Source organism: Ursus arctos, unplaced genomic scaffold, assembly GCF_023065955.2.
Source record: "Ursus arctos isolate Adak ecotype North America unplaced genomic scaffold, UrsArc2.0 scaffold_19, whole genome shotgun sequence".
NCBI lineage: Eukaryota > Metazoa > Chordata > Mammalia > Carnivora > Ursidae > Ursus > Ursus arctos.
In genome coordinates, this window is record NW_026622863.1 from 13,627,642 (window position 1) to 13,640,785 (window position 13,144).

General features: G+C 54.0%; 1 protein-coding gene across 1 annotated transcript in view; it reads right to left on the minus strand.

Annotated features, from left to right (window-relative positions):
• Nucleotides 1-1,126: 1,126 nt before the first annotated feature.
• AMFR (autocrine motility factor receptor) overlaps nt 1,127-13,144 on the minus strand; it is a 43,801-nt gene continuing 31,783 nt past the window's right edge. The window contains exons 10-14 of the mRNA XM_026494785.4: nt 12,904-13,007; nt 8,043-8,177; nt 6,083-6,166; nt 3,248-3,432; nt 1,127-2,668 (exon numbers count right to left, since the gene is read on the minus strand). Coding sequence (XP_026350570.1) covers nt 2,521-2,668; nt 3,248-3,432; nt 6,083-6,166; nt 8,043-8,177; nt 12,904-13,007 — 656 coding nt within the window. The 3' untranslated portion in view covers nt 1,127-2,520. The remainder of the gene's footprint in view (nt 2,669-3,247; nt 3,433-6,082; nt 6,167-8,042; nt 8,178-12,903; nt 13,008-13,144) is intronic.

The following is a 13,144-nucleotide window of genomic DNA, read 5'->3' on the forward strand; positions in this document are numbered from 1 at the left end:
TCTTCCTTAAAATGGAAGTCAGGAAGCATTTTGGGGGAAAGAGAGCAGGGAAAGACAAGTCAAGTAGAACAAGGAGCAGGGGGCAGAACCTCTGCATCACAGTTTCTAGAAGCTCCACGAGTGACTAACATGCAGTTGGGTTGGAACCACTTCTCACCTAACACGAGTAGCGGCGATGAGATGAGAGATGGAGGCTTCTAGGTGATGAAGGGCGTCAGGGCGGGCGGGCAGAGGTCACTGCTCGGCAAGCTGGTCACAAGGCCGTGGCTCCCTGCGCGTGCTGGGCCCTCGCAGCCGAGCGTCGGTTTGCCTTCCGCGCCCCAGAGGCCCGCGTCTGCTGGCTGAGGATAAGAGAGCACATGGTCTGCACGGGCCGGTGGGAAATCGGGTCCGTGGGGCCACCTGGACACCGAGGAGCTCTACCAGCACAAGTAAGACAGCCACGAGGACCACCGTTCTGTGGTTCATAAAAGCCTCAAAATTTGGGGGCGGGGGGTGTGGGACTGAGAAGATCCTGAGATGACAACAAAACAGGGCCCACAAGAAAATGGAGGGAGTAACACGGCCACTTCTAACAGCGCAGAGAGGGCAAGAGCCACTCCACCCCGCCACTCACCACGGCCCGTTCGCAGCTGGCCACGGAGCCCGCAGCCCGGAGACAGCCAGCGCACGGGAGACAGCGTGGGATGGGGGCCCCCCAACGTGGAAGACCCTGGCCTGGCCTCCCGCCACCGCCCTGAGCCTCGGTCCCAGATGCCCCCAAGGAGTGTCAAAGGCCAAGAGACCGTATAGTGCCCAGGATCCTTTACCCTCCAGGTGCCAAAGCTAAGGGCGCATTTCAGACTTCTCTTCTTGGGTCATTTAAGCTACGGAAGGCAGGTCTCTGCTCTGATCACGGTCAGATTGCTTTACTCCAATGTCTCAAGACCCCCCAAAACGGTCTCCAAGCCATTCCCTCTTTTCACACATTTGAACCCTAAGAACACACGGAATTAGGGTCATCTTTAATGTGTGCAACATGCAGGGCGTACAGACGGGCAAAACCCTCCAACGGAAACCGAAGCGGGATCCGACTTGCCCCTCTGGAGGGAACTGCCGTAGCTTCCAGCCACACACAACACGCTAGAAGAGTTTGCCTTTTATTATTATTATTGTTTTACAATAAAAACAAATAGCTATGCTCTCAGCAAAACAAAACCAATTTTTAAAAAAATCACAGAAATCTACTAACAGCATTTCAGGGTAAGGCTTTTGAAAGATTTATTCAAATAAATTATCTTGGCCTAAACGTTTACTCATCACTCTTTTCAATTACTTGTCAACATTCCAAAAACTTTCAGTTATGTAAAATACATTTAACTTTGCCAATAATTTTAGATAATACTGGATTCTTCCCCAAAGGACTACCATAAAACTATGCTTTAAAACATTAAAAAAAAAAAAAATAAACCTTAATCCAAGAGGACATAAAACCGAACTATGTAGCCTGTGATTGCGTGTTTCCAAATCCTGAAAGTTAAACGTGTGAAGACTTTGAAGAACAGGTTCAGGACCTGGGTCTGCTCCGAGGCAGGAGGGGTCAGCACCCTGCCTTTCTACGTCCCATTAAACCAACAGGAGCAAAGTGATGAAAAGGCAGAGCTCCAGGGCAGACACAAGAGATCCTTCTCTCTCCGAGAAAGCCCTCTAACAGTGACTGGCCCAGTTTGTAAGGTTCTCCTTTTCTCTAAGGACCAAACCCACAGGCTTCCGCATCGCCTCATTTACTTGCCCAAGGAATTCAAACCATAAGCCAAAGCCTGCTGCCCAGCCCCCATGTCTGGGGTGGGGGACCGTGAACTCCAGAGCAGGGGACAGACATGCAGGGTGCTCGTGAGCGGCCGGAGCACCGGCATCACCGGAAAGCAAGCCAGCTTCGGGTCGGGGCTCGGCGGGCAGGCCCAGATGGACTGGGACACGCAGGCCACCTCCTCCCACTCTACAGCCCTGGCCTTTCCCCTCCTCTGCCCCACCTAGCAAACCAAGAGTCACTTTTCCAAGATGCCCTGCCGGCCCGGGGCTCCAGCAGCCTGGGGCTCTGGCCTCGCCACCAAGAGCAGCGGTCTGCCAAGCGAAGGCACCCCGCGGTGGAGTCTGGCCGGGCCGCACACTCCACGCGGCTCTTTGGGAGGCCGCCCCCGCCCTGCCTGCCCGAGCCCGAGCCCGAGTAAGGACACCTCTCCCAGCGGCAGAGCTGCGGGCTTCGGGGACCCTGGCTGCCCTCTTCCTCTCGGTCACCCCACCCCTACGAAGTCCAGTCAACGCCAGAAGAGATCATGCCTCTAATTAAAATGTGCAGTGTTTCTAAAGGGAAGAGAAATGTCACATAGAAAGTATTACAAAAAAGGATTAAGTTTGTCAGCTGTCCAAACACTATTAAGACCACATGCTTTATACAGCGGCGGGGCCCCTCCTCTGACAGCGGCCGGGCCGGGCCTGGGCGGCAGCGCTGCTGGACGCGGCGGTGGAGGACGGCGAGCGCTAGGAGAGCTGCTGCTTCTGGAGCCTCCGTTCGGCGGCCGCGGCCAGCATCCTGCGACGCAGGGTCACGGGGTCAGAGGTCGTGCCTTCCGACAAGGGGCAGCTCTCGGAGGCGGCGTCGACTTCAGAACTTCTGTTCAGGAAACGCCTGCAAAAACCACAGGACGTGCGTGAGGCACGTGAAGCTCTGGGACACGGACCTGCAGACACCCGCGGGCCGGGGCTTCAGCTGCCACGCCCCCGCCCCCCAGGCACCACCGTGCGGCGCTCTCGGCAGCAGCCCGTGAAGAAGACACCTGTCCCGGACAGGAGCAGCAGCTCTGTGCCGCAGGGACACCCCGAGCCCTGGATGCAGGCACGGTGGCCGGGAGGGAGGGCCGGTTTTCTCAGCTCTACGTCTGGCGCGTGAATGCAGTGACAGTGCTCCCTCTGAGGGGTCAGAGAACCCGACTCCTTACGACAAAGGGCTTGGGTCACACCAGCACCCAGGTGCCCCGAGCAAGTGCGGCCGAAGCCGTCCGCGGGAGCCGACCAGCCGGCTACAGGTCACCAGCTAGGCCAGAGCCTTTGGCTTTCCCAGAGAGGTCTGGAATCTGAATGCATCTAATGGCTTTTCAGTGCTGGCCTCCTGTTCAGAAAGGCACGAAGTGGGCCCGGCATGACGAGGGCCTCTGGGCCGCCGGGCGGGACTGAGACTTCCAGGGCGAGGGCCGGAGCCCCAGCTTACTTGCGAGCCTGCTGCAGGAGGTCGTCCTTCCGCTGCACCAGCATGCGCTGCCTCTCGTCCGCAGACTTGGAGAAGCGGCTGCCCCGGGCCTCGAAGTCCTCCCCCTCACCGGCCTCCACCTCCGCCTCGCTGAGATCCAAGGCCTCCTCCAGCCGAGGACTGAGGTCTAGCGGCACACGCTCGGTCTGCGCACAGAGGAAGCGAGGGGCCGCTGTGACCACAGGCCACCCTCCCGAGCAGATTCCCCACCCAACCCAAGCGCCCCGAACAATGTTCTTCTGGAGCCATGGGGAGGCACGCTGCCAGGCCGGGGAGCCAGCAGCACAAGCGTCGTGGCCGACGCGGGCTCCTGACGGGCAGGCTGCGGCACCAGGCCTGTGCGCCGCTAGGAACAGCAGCTGACTCAGCCGGATGTTCAGGATTCGTGAGATTTATTGCACAGGATTACCGGGATGAAAAACATAGGCACCTTGAAACTGTGCTCTCAGAAAATAATAGAGTTAATTCCAAGTTTGCACTCTGGGAAGTTTTTGTTCAACTCTACTAATTGCCCTAACATTTCAACAAGTCTTATCGCATTTACTGCACAAATTTTACACCTTCGCTTGACTCTGAAAACAGAGGTAGGCAGATTAAAAGGGATAAATTCTAAGGATCTTTTTTTAAACAGCTATAAATAACATGATTCCTTGTGTAACAGGATATTAAAATGGGACTCAGTTTCGGCTGAAGCTCTGAACACTGAGACAATGCCCAGGCACCCCACACGCTTCATTAGGCCTGACCCTCTAGGCTCCGGCTACTGGGCGGACCCACGCTGGCCAGCGTCAGCCCAGCACCCACCTCTAGGTGACGAGAGAGTTGAGGTGGAGAGGCTGAGAGACCGGCCTACCCGTAAGATCTCCTGTGCGTGGCGCTCGCCTGTCACGCACCATCACACTTCCCCGTCTTCAGCCTAGCGAGCGAGGACACTTGAAGAGAGCCATGTGTCCAGACTAATATTCCCTGGAGTCTGGGGGCCCTGGGAACTGGGGGTGACTAACACACCTGAGGAATCTCAAGACAAGGAAACCTGCTTGTGGCAGATAAAAGAAGGCTTCAAGGGGAGCGAGTTCAACTGGCGCCGACGCTAAGGCCCTGCTGCGTGTCCTGGGGGGTGGATGCGGGTCCTGAAGCCCGAGGCTGTTGAAACAGACTTTGCCCCAAGGACCGCTGGGAGGGTAATGAGGCCTCCAAAAAGGTAGGGGTGGTCGTAAATAGCCAGCCCACGTTGGGGTTTCCGTGCTAGACGGGGCACACACACACACGCACACACACGCGCACGCACTGGGGTCACATGGCCTCACCTCACCCGCCCTCTTCCTGAGCCTGACTCTGGAGGAAGCAGAAAGAGCAGCTGGTGAAGAGGAGGAGATGAAGGAAGGAAACGAACGCTCACCCCAGCCCTGCCGGCTTCCAAGCCAGCCTGAGCTCGGGCAGAGGACAGACTCCACGTTCAGTCCCGGCACAGTTAATGCGACGCTTGGGCTGCACTGAGGTCTCGGCACACAGACTGTGAGCCAAGGACTTCTTACTTCTTGAGAAAGACTGAAAACACTATACGGCATGTTCCTTGTGAAATAAGTAATTTCCCTTCACTGTGCTAGAAAACATTCAGAACTCTTCACGTTAACTGTAAAAATGGAGTTGGGGAATCGGGACAGAAACTGAACGTGCTCTCCCCCCAGGGACCCCCAACCAGCCCAGCGTTCAAACCTAGCATGGACCGGCTATCCAAAAACCCAGGAATGCAAAACTGAATCCCTTCTACAAAAGCATTTGTAAAATGCTGCCCAATCCAAATATGGATTTGGGTAAGAAAAATTTAAATTTTTAACTCAGCAATGGATTTGAAAAACTCCTAATCTTAGGGTTTCCTATTTGTAGGGAAAAGCACCCAAGGTAGCAGCAGCTTCCATGTCACTCAGCCATTAGAGCAGCTGCTTCAAGGAGCGCCCCGAGAGACACTGGCGGATAAGGCAGCGCCAGTGTCGGACCCCAGCCCCGTGGGTGGGACGCCCCACGTCACAAACATAGACACACAAGGACAGGGTGATCTGGGGTTTTTCCAGTCTCTTAAGAAAGTTTCTGGAAAGTGTGGTCATTGATTAAGCAAATGGGAATTAGAGATGAGGGGTGTGAATCGGAGCCCCCAGGTTGGGGGGCTAAGAGCATGCGGAGGGGAGCGCCTCAGCCCTGGAAACCAGACAGAGGAGCTGCCTGTGGAAGGGGCGGCCACCCGAGTCACCCAAGTGCGTACCTAGGCACAGCTGGCTCCCAGGATAACCACGTTCCTCCCCACCTCCACACCACTCAGAGGGTCTCATTTGTGTGACGTGCATGGAAGGATCTGGAAATGCTGAGTTGGGCAAGTGAGGTGTGGGGGAGAAGACCTCAACGGTTTCAACTCGAGAGACCCGAGCCCCAGTCAGTCTCCATCTGGGTTCAGATGTCCAATCACCCTGAGTCCTGCCCATGCCCAGAATCCCTCCACCCCTCCTAGCACTCGAGCTCAAGATACAGAGCCGGCCTGGGGACAGCGTGACTCTGTTCTCCTCCAGGTCCCGAGGGTAATGCCCAGGGAGCAGGCCACAGGCCCCAGGTAGAAATGCAGGCCATGCTGTGGGCACAGCTTGATGTGTTAACCTGAAGTCCTGGGACGATGTGGCACAGGGCCCTCTCTGCCACCCCTGCCCTAGGCCTCAGGAACATCAGAGGCAGGGCTGAAGACCACTGACAGGCACTACACGACTGCTCCCAGGGACTCACACTCTCTCCCCAGGGTGCAGACCTTACCTGCACGGAAGCTTCTCCCTCCTCCTGGTCTCCGTTTGGCCTTTCCATGGGACTGTTCAGTGCGGGCCTGATGCCATCTGAGCGCTGCAAGAGAAACAGCACCACAGACAGTACGGAGCTGCTCAGGGCTCAGGGAACAGGGCCAGGGAAACCCTGGGTACAGAGGGAGCTCGGGGCCCCAACGCTGTGTGGGCTTTGACGAAGTCTACGGCAGCAAAGAAATGAAACTGCTACTAAGATCGAAGAGAAGACAAGGAAGCCCGAGGCCTGAGCTTGAGTTGTCAACTGGCTCCCATTCGGTTTCTCCTCGGGAACAGTGATGAGCGCTTGCAGAAAGCCGACATGCCCGTCTCCTTGATCCTGACACCCTGTGAAGCAGCTACTGTTGTTCTTCTCATTTGTCGCCAGTCTGAGGTCTTGGCCAAGGCCACAGACGCTCTGGAGCCCTGCCCATCTCCCCGAAAGGCCACGTGCTCTAGCTGCACAGGGTCACTGTGCACCCCACCCCCTCAAGTGGCCCTCAACCGGCAGCCGATGCGAAGTGGCATCCAAACCCCCCTGCTCGCCGCCCCTCCGGAGGCCCCCGTGGCATCAAACTCTAGTCACCCACGACACGAAGCTGCTCTCAGAAGCCCTTACTGGCCGCCTTCCCTCCCCCACCTCCCAGCCCCACCTGCTGCCCGTGTGTCCTGGAACCTTCCCAAATGACCCACTGGCACTGGAATCCCTGTCCCAGGGTCTGCTGCTGGGTAATCCAAAGTCAACAGCCAGGTCAAACGGGGAAGGACAGAGGGGCCACGTCTAACGTCAGCGCGTTTGACTCCAAACTCCAGGCTCGTTCTCTCTTGAAAAGATTCTCCAGTTTTAGGATTTTATTAACAGATTTCCATACGTTCTTATACATGAAGTTGAATAATTTCTTGTTAACTGACTCTCTGGTTATGTACTGAGCCCTTAGGCCTGCCAGAAAGTTTGCCTGCTTCAAAATGCTAATACTTCGGTCAGATCACTATGTCATACATCTGAAACTAATACAATAACATTGTGCGTCAACTACCCTTTGATAATAAAATTTACAGTAAATGGGGGCACCTGGGTGCCTCAGTCGGGTAAGCGTCTGCCTTCGGGTCAGGTCATGATCCCGGGGTCCTGGGATCGAACTCCATGTCAGGCTCCCTGCTGAGCAGGAAGTCTGCTTCTCCCTCTCCTCTCTGCTTGTGCTCCCTCTCACTATCTCTGTCTCTCTAATAAATAAATAAAAATCTTAAAAAATATATAAAGTAAATGAATAAATAAAATGTTACTACTCCCTGTTCTCAACGAGGTTATATAATGGGCCAGGAGATCTGACCTTGTTAAAACAGTCAGGAATACCAGCATCACACAGTTACTACCCCTAATGGAAAATCACGCCAATGCGCAAAGCCAACCAGGGACAGAGGGCATTGCCTCCTAGAGCCAGGCGTCAGCAAACAGTAGCCTGCAGGCCAAATTCATCCTCCACCTATTTCAGTAAATCAATGCTTCTTAGAACATCGGCGCCCACACTCACACACCGCGCACGGCGGTGTCAGCGCCACAACGGCAGAGCGGAGACGGCGGAACAGGGACCCCGTGACTCACGAAGCCTAAAATATTCTTTGTCTGCCTTTTACAGAAGAAGGTTGCCAATCCTTGTCCGAGAGGAACCGATGCCATGGCCTCCTGGGATAGCCAGGCGAAGCAGGCAGATCTGCGGTGTCGATCTGTACAGAAAATTTCCCCAACACATTTGTCTTTACCTTAGTCTGAGCCCCTGGGGTGGATCTGTCCTCAGTTAAAATTTGGAAATTTAGGAAATTCATAGAAACCTTTCATCAAATCATGAATGACATTCAATTGAGGAACTAAAAAGTTAACCTACAGGATTAAGTCTTTGTAAAGACAGAATCCATTTTTCATACATCAAACCCCAACTTACCTGTGTGGGAAAAGGTACTTGAATCCGTCCTTCTAAAATGTTGTCTGTTGTTATTTCTACCGAGCGTGTCAGCTGGAGGTCCTGCAGCACGAGGTGGTATGGAACCTGGGGAAACATTTCTTGAATCTGATGAGCCTGTAGGAATACAAAACTGGAGGTCATGGAGATGTTTGCTCTCAACAGTCACTGCTCGGGGCCGTGGTGCGCGGCAAGCTCCGGGCACTGAACCTGGCCTTCGGCCTTGAAAACACGGGCAAGGGGCCCCTCTATTCTGCGGGTCCCCGTCAAACCTCACTCCTTCTGGCATTTTTCCAGGATGCCAAACAGGTAACTTGGGACAGCATCGATTTCAAAATAAAAAGAGCATAGAAATCAAGCTGGACCCCAAAACAGGCTCAACTAGAATATTCCAGTTTTAAAAAGTGTTCATTTTAAAGGTTGGTGTAACTCGGGTAAAAAAAAAAAAAAAGTGTCCTCCTTAAAGAACAATGACGAAAAGGAACAAACGTCTGATACATAGCCACGTGGATGAAATTCAAGTGCACTAGGTTAAGTGAAAGAGCCTGACTCAAAAAGCTATGTACTACAGAATTCCATTTCTACAGCATTCTAGAATAGGCAAAATCAAAGGGACAGAAGACGGGCAGATGGTTGCCAGAGGCTGGGGGCGGGGAGACGAAGTGATGACAAAGGGACACAATGTCATTAGGGGGAGGGGAGATGGAACTGTTCTAGATCTTGAGGATAGCGATGGGCACACAACTGTAGGAGTTTGACAAGATGCACAGAATCGGATACTACAAAGGGTGAAACTACCGTATGTCAATTACACCCCACCCAGGAAAAAAAGAGTAAGAATGTAAACTCAGAACACTAGAGCTGTTTAGGTTTCAAACCGCACTCGAAACATCGGCGAGTCCACGTCGGGCTCCGAGCGGCAGCTGGGGATGTAGGGGAAGACGGCACAGGTCTCCGCACACCGCCCCCCATACTCACATCAAAGGGGCCCAGGTTTTGTTTTTCATGTATGTATATTGGTTTTACAATGCTAATATTCATGGTTTTATTTGTGGAAAAGCCCCAACAATCAAAAGAAAAAAAGAGCAGGAGAAACGGGACTGCTTCTGAGGCACCAAGAAGTTACTCCTGGGCACGAGCTCCACCGCAGCACAGCCTTACAGCCGTGGGAGGGGACGGCATCCAACATCAGGGTCTTGGGAGCCAAGATCAGGGGCGAACATGAGCAAAGCTTTGCTAGCGTCTCACTGGGGTGGGAGAGCAAGACAAGCAGAGTCCAGCCGCAGGACCCACAGCCCCCAACACCTGGGACCCCTCGCGGTTTATAGGAATGGAATGGAGCATTTTTTCCTACAGGTCAAATCAAAGCTAAGTGGAGAAGAGTCCATTTTTCTCTACTGTTAAACAGCTTCCCCTTCAGTTCCCAAATAAAAACATGCCCGAGATTCATTTGACTAGACCAAAGCTTTTCTTCCAGAAAATCCACTGAGTTCAATATTGGATCTTTATAAAAAATGTATGGGTCCAGTACATTCGTCGTGCTAAAAATAGGCTATTCCAATCCGTCACGGAGCTGAAGGAAGAAGAGCCAGAGCCTATCCGAGAACCCTAAACACCCCAACTTAGTCCTAGAGGTTCACGTGCCCGGGAGGCTGACGTTCATAGGGAGCAGGGAGCTCTCCACCTGCAGAGCTCAACGGCCGCCGCAGCCCAAAGTCCACACGTGGTACCCGGCACGAGCCAGGGGGTGGCCGCATCGGGATGCCACACTGCCATCCATCTATGCCCACTATGACGTCACTCACAACCGCTGATGTGGCTGAACGCTTCCCCAAGGAAGCAGGAGCCAGCAGGAACCCAGGCCTTTTATTATTATCATAATAATAATTATTATTATTATTGTCAAAAACATAAAACCATCTGAACCATGTCTAAACGTACAGTAGTGCGAACCATATGCTTATTATTGTGCCACAGATCTCTAGAACTTTCCCATGTTGCAAAACTGAACCACTGGGGGTGCCTGGGTGGCACAGCGGTTAAGCGTCTGCCTTCAGCTCAGGGCGTGATCCCGGCCTTCTGGGATCGAGCCCCACATCAGGCTCCTCCGCTGGGAGCCTGCTTCTTCCTCTCCCACTCCCCCTGCTCATGTTCCCTCTCTCGCTGGCTGTCTCTATCTCTGTCAAATAAATAAATAAAATCTTAAAAAAAACAAAAAACAAAAAACTGAACCACTGAACAGCACCCCCCCAGCACCCTCTCCCAGAGCCCCAAGCAACCACCATTCTACTTTCTGTTCTCAGAGTGTCTAAGTGCAATCATACAGCGTCTCTTTGTGACTGTCTTATCTCATTTAGTATAATGTCCCAAGGGTCATCCGTGTCCATGTGTTGTAGCACATGGTACGATAGCCTGCTTTTTTAAAGGCTGACTAATACTCCACACTTTCAGAATCTGTTCCCTCTGACGGACATTCAGGCCACCTCTTGGTTACGACGAGCCACGAGCCGGGCCTTCTATTTAAACCATTATCTCAATGGCTTTCCTCCTCCTAACAAAAGCAGACGCCTCCCTCCTGCTCCGCTCCCAGCCCCGCCAGCCAGCTCAGGTCTTCGTTCTTCCATGTTTACCTTCCTGTTCGTGCTGCACCGTCGAGCTCTCCCGACCCAGTGCTCTCATTCACACCCCAAGCATGCTTTCGAATCGATCTTTAACAAAGACTCAAGAGACTTGAAAGCAGAGTCTCAGAGCTATTCGTACTCTCATGTCCATCGCAGCATTATTCACAAGGGCTGAAAGGACACCCGAGTGCCCATCAGTGGACGAATGGATAAGGGAAACATGACCTACCCGGACAACGCAGTATTAGTGAGCCTTAAAAACGAAGGAAATTCTGCCCCTGCTACAACGTGGATGAACCGTGTAAGTGAAATAAGCCAGCCAAGAAAAGACAAACACGGCGATCCCACAGCTGTTCCTGGGACAGGGGCCTGGGTGCATGGAGCAAAGGATGGGCGCGTGATTTACTGGATCCTTCTGCATAGCTCTGAAACTTATGTATACATAAACGGCCTGTTCAAAAACCTTAAAAAAAAAAAAACTCAAAAAAACAGAAACTCCCTTGATACCATAACCCTCGCCAGCCACCACCTCTATTCCTCTGCCCCTTTTACAATACAGTTTCTCCAGCTCCCACTCATTCCCAATCTACTCGAGAATCCAATCCCACAGGCCACGGAACCGCTTGCTCCTCTGCGGCAAACCCACCGCCTCCATTCTGCCGAATCCAACGTGTCCTCCTTCGACTTCACCCTCTAAGAATTGAGTCCTCTCCTCCTCGTGAGCTGTGTCGTCTCCTGGAAGAGACTGGGTCCCCACCTCCAGGAGCACCTACACACCCAGAGTTCCCAAGCGTCCTTCTGCAGCTAGATCCACTCAGTGAGGTCCAGACGCCGACGTAGCATCTCCGCTTGGACGGCTCACATCCCGCTGGACCCTTGCTGAGGCCCTGTCCTCAGTCCTGCTCCTCCCGCCCGATTTGGTATGCAGGCCCTCCGCCCACTCCACGGTGTCACTGAAACCCACCGCATCGGCTTCCGCTCTCTGCTTCCCTCACCCCTACCCCACCACCCAAAGCACAGTGTTGGCGCGTCCCACGTCCCGTCAGCTCATCGGCTGTTGAGTGTCTTCACGCTGCCCCTTCTTTTCACCTTCACTACCAACGCCCTGGTCCAACCACCATCTTCCTCACCCGCACGACTGCAGCCTCCTAACTGGGCTCACTGCCTCCATCTCTGCCCCCCGATAATCCAGTCCCCCAGAAGCAAATCATTCTGTTCATGTTCTGTCCATCCCCCGGGGGAGGAAAAAGACCCCGAACAACCTTCCGATACTTCCACGATAAAATCTAAACTGGAGGGGTGCCTGGGTGGCTCAGTCGGTGAAGCGTCTGCCTTTGGCTCAGGTCACGATCCCAGGGTCCTGGGACTGAGCCCCGCATCCGGCTCCCTGCTCAGTGGGGAGTCTGCTTCTCCCTTGGCCCCTTCCCACCGCTTGTGCCCTCTCTCTCTAGTAAATAAATAAAATCTCGAAAAGAAAACCCAAATCTAAACTGGACTGTGACCTACTAACCCCTGCGTGGCCTGGCTCTGCAAGCTCAGTTCACGTCACAGTCTTGGTCCCCGACTTGCTAGGTGACTCACTCCAACCGCAGTGACCTGTCTTCGGTGCTTTCTCACCTCATGGCCTCTGCGCCTACGGTTTCCACTGCCTGTTTCCCCCAACGGCCTCCTTCTCCTCCTGCAGGTCTCAGCTGAAGTATCACCCCCTGGGATTGAACGCCTCAGACGCCTCCCCTAACAGCCCTTCCCCCCACGCCCTGCCTCATGGCAGGCCCCACTCCCTTCAGAGCACTCCCTGCATCAGCGATGAGCCCACTCGCTTGTGTACAATCAGTCTCCCCAGCAAGAATCGACACCTCCTGGGGGGGCGGGGGGCAGGAAAACACACTTACTAGGCCTAATACAACTTTAATAGACGGGCTTCTTCAAATACTTCTGGCTACAATCAAGGAGAGCCCCGAGATCGGCCTAGCTCACGACAGAGTGGGCGGGGCAAGGCTCAGAAAAGGATAAATTCATTCTCTGCCACACGTGAAAATGAAAGCTGGTTTCCAAAGCAGTTTCAAGTTTTAAAACACAGGAATTTAAGGGGCCCCAGGGAGTACGGACAACGCCCCGGAAGATCGTGCTCTTCGGCCGGAGCGGAGCACCCGCACCGCGCACCGCGCACGCCGTCCAGCCCCTCCGACTCGCAGCCACCCGGGGGCGGCCGCGCTCCTTACCATGGCGTTCAGCTGCGAGTTGCTGGCCTGCGCAATGCCGAGAATGTTGGTGGTATGCATCACTTCGACTGAAAAACTCGGCAGCCAGCTGGCGATCCGGGACCCTAAGACAAGCGAGAACCCAGCACAAATTAGAGATCCCCTTCCCCGTGTTGTCCACTCTGGCGTCCGCCACGCCAGGACGCCAGCTGGTCCCACTGAGGCCTGCTACAGGCCAGGCCTTTTGTACGGGTGTTTCGCA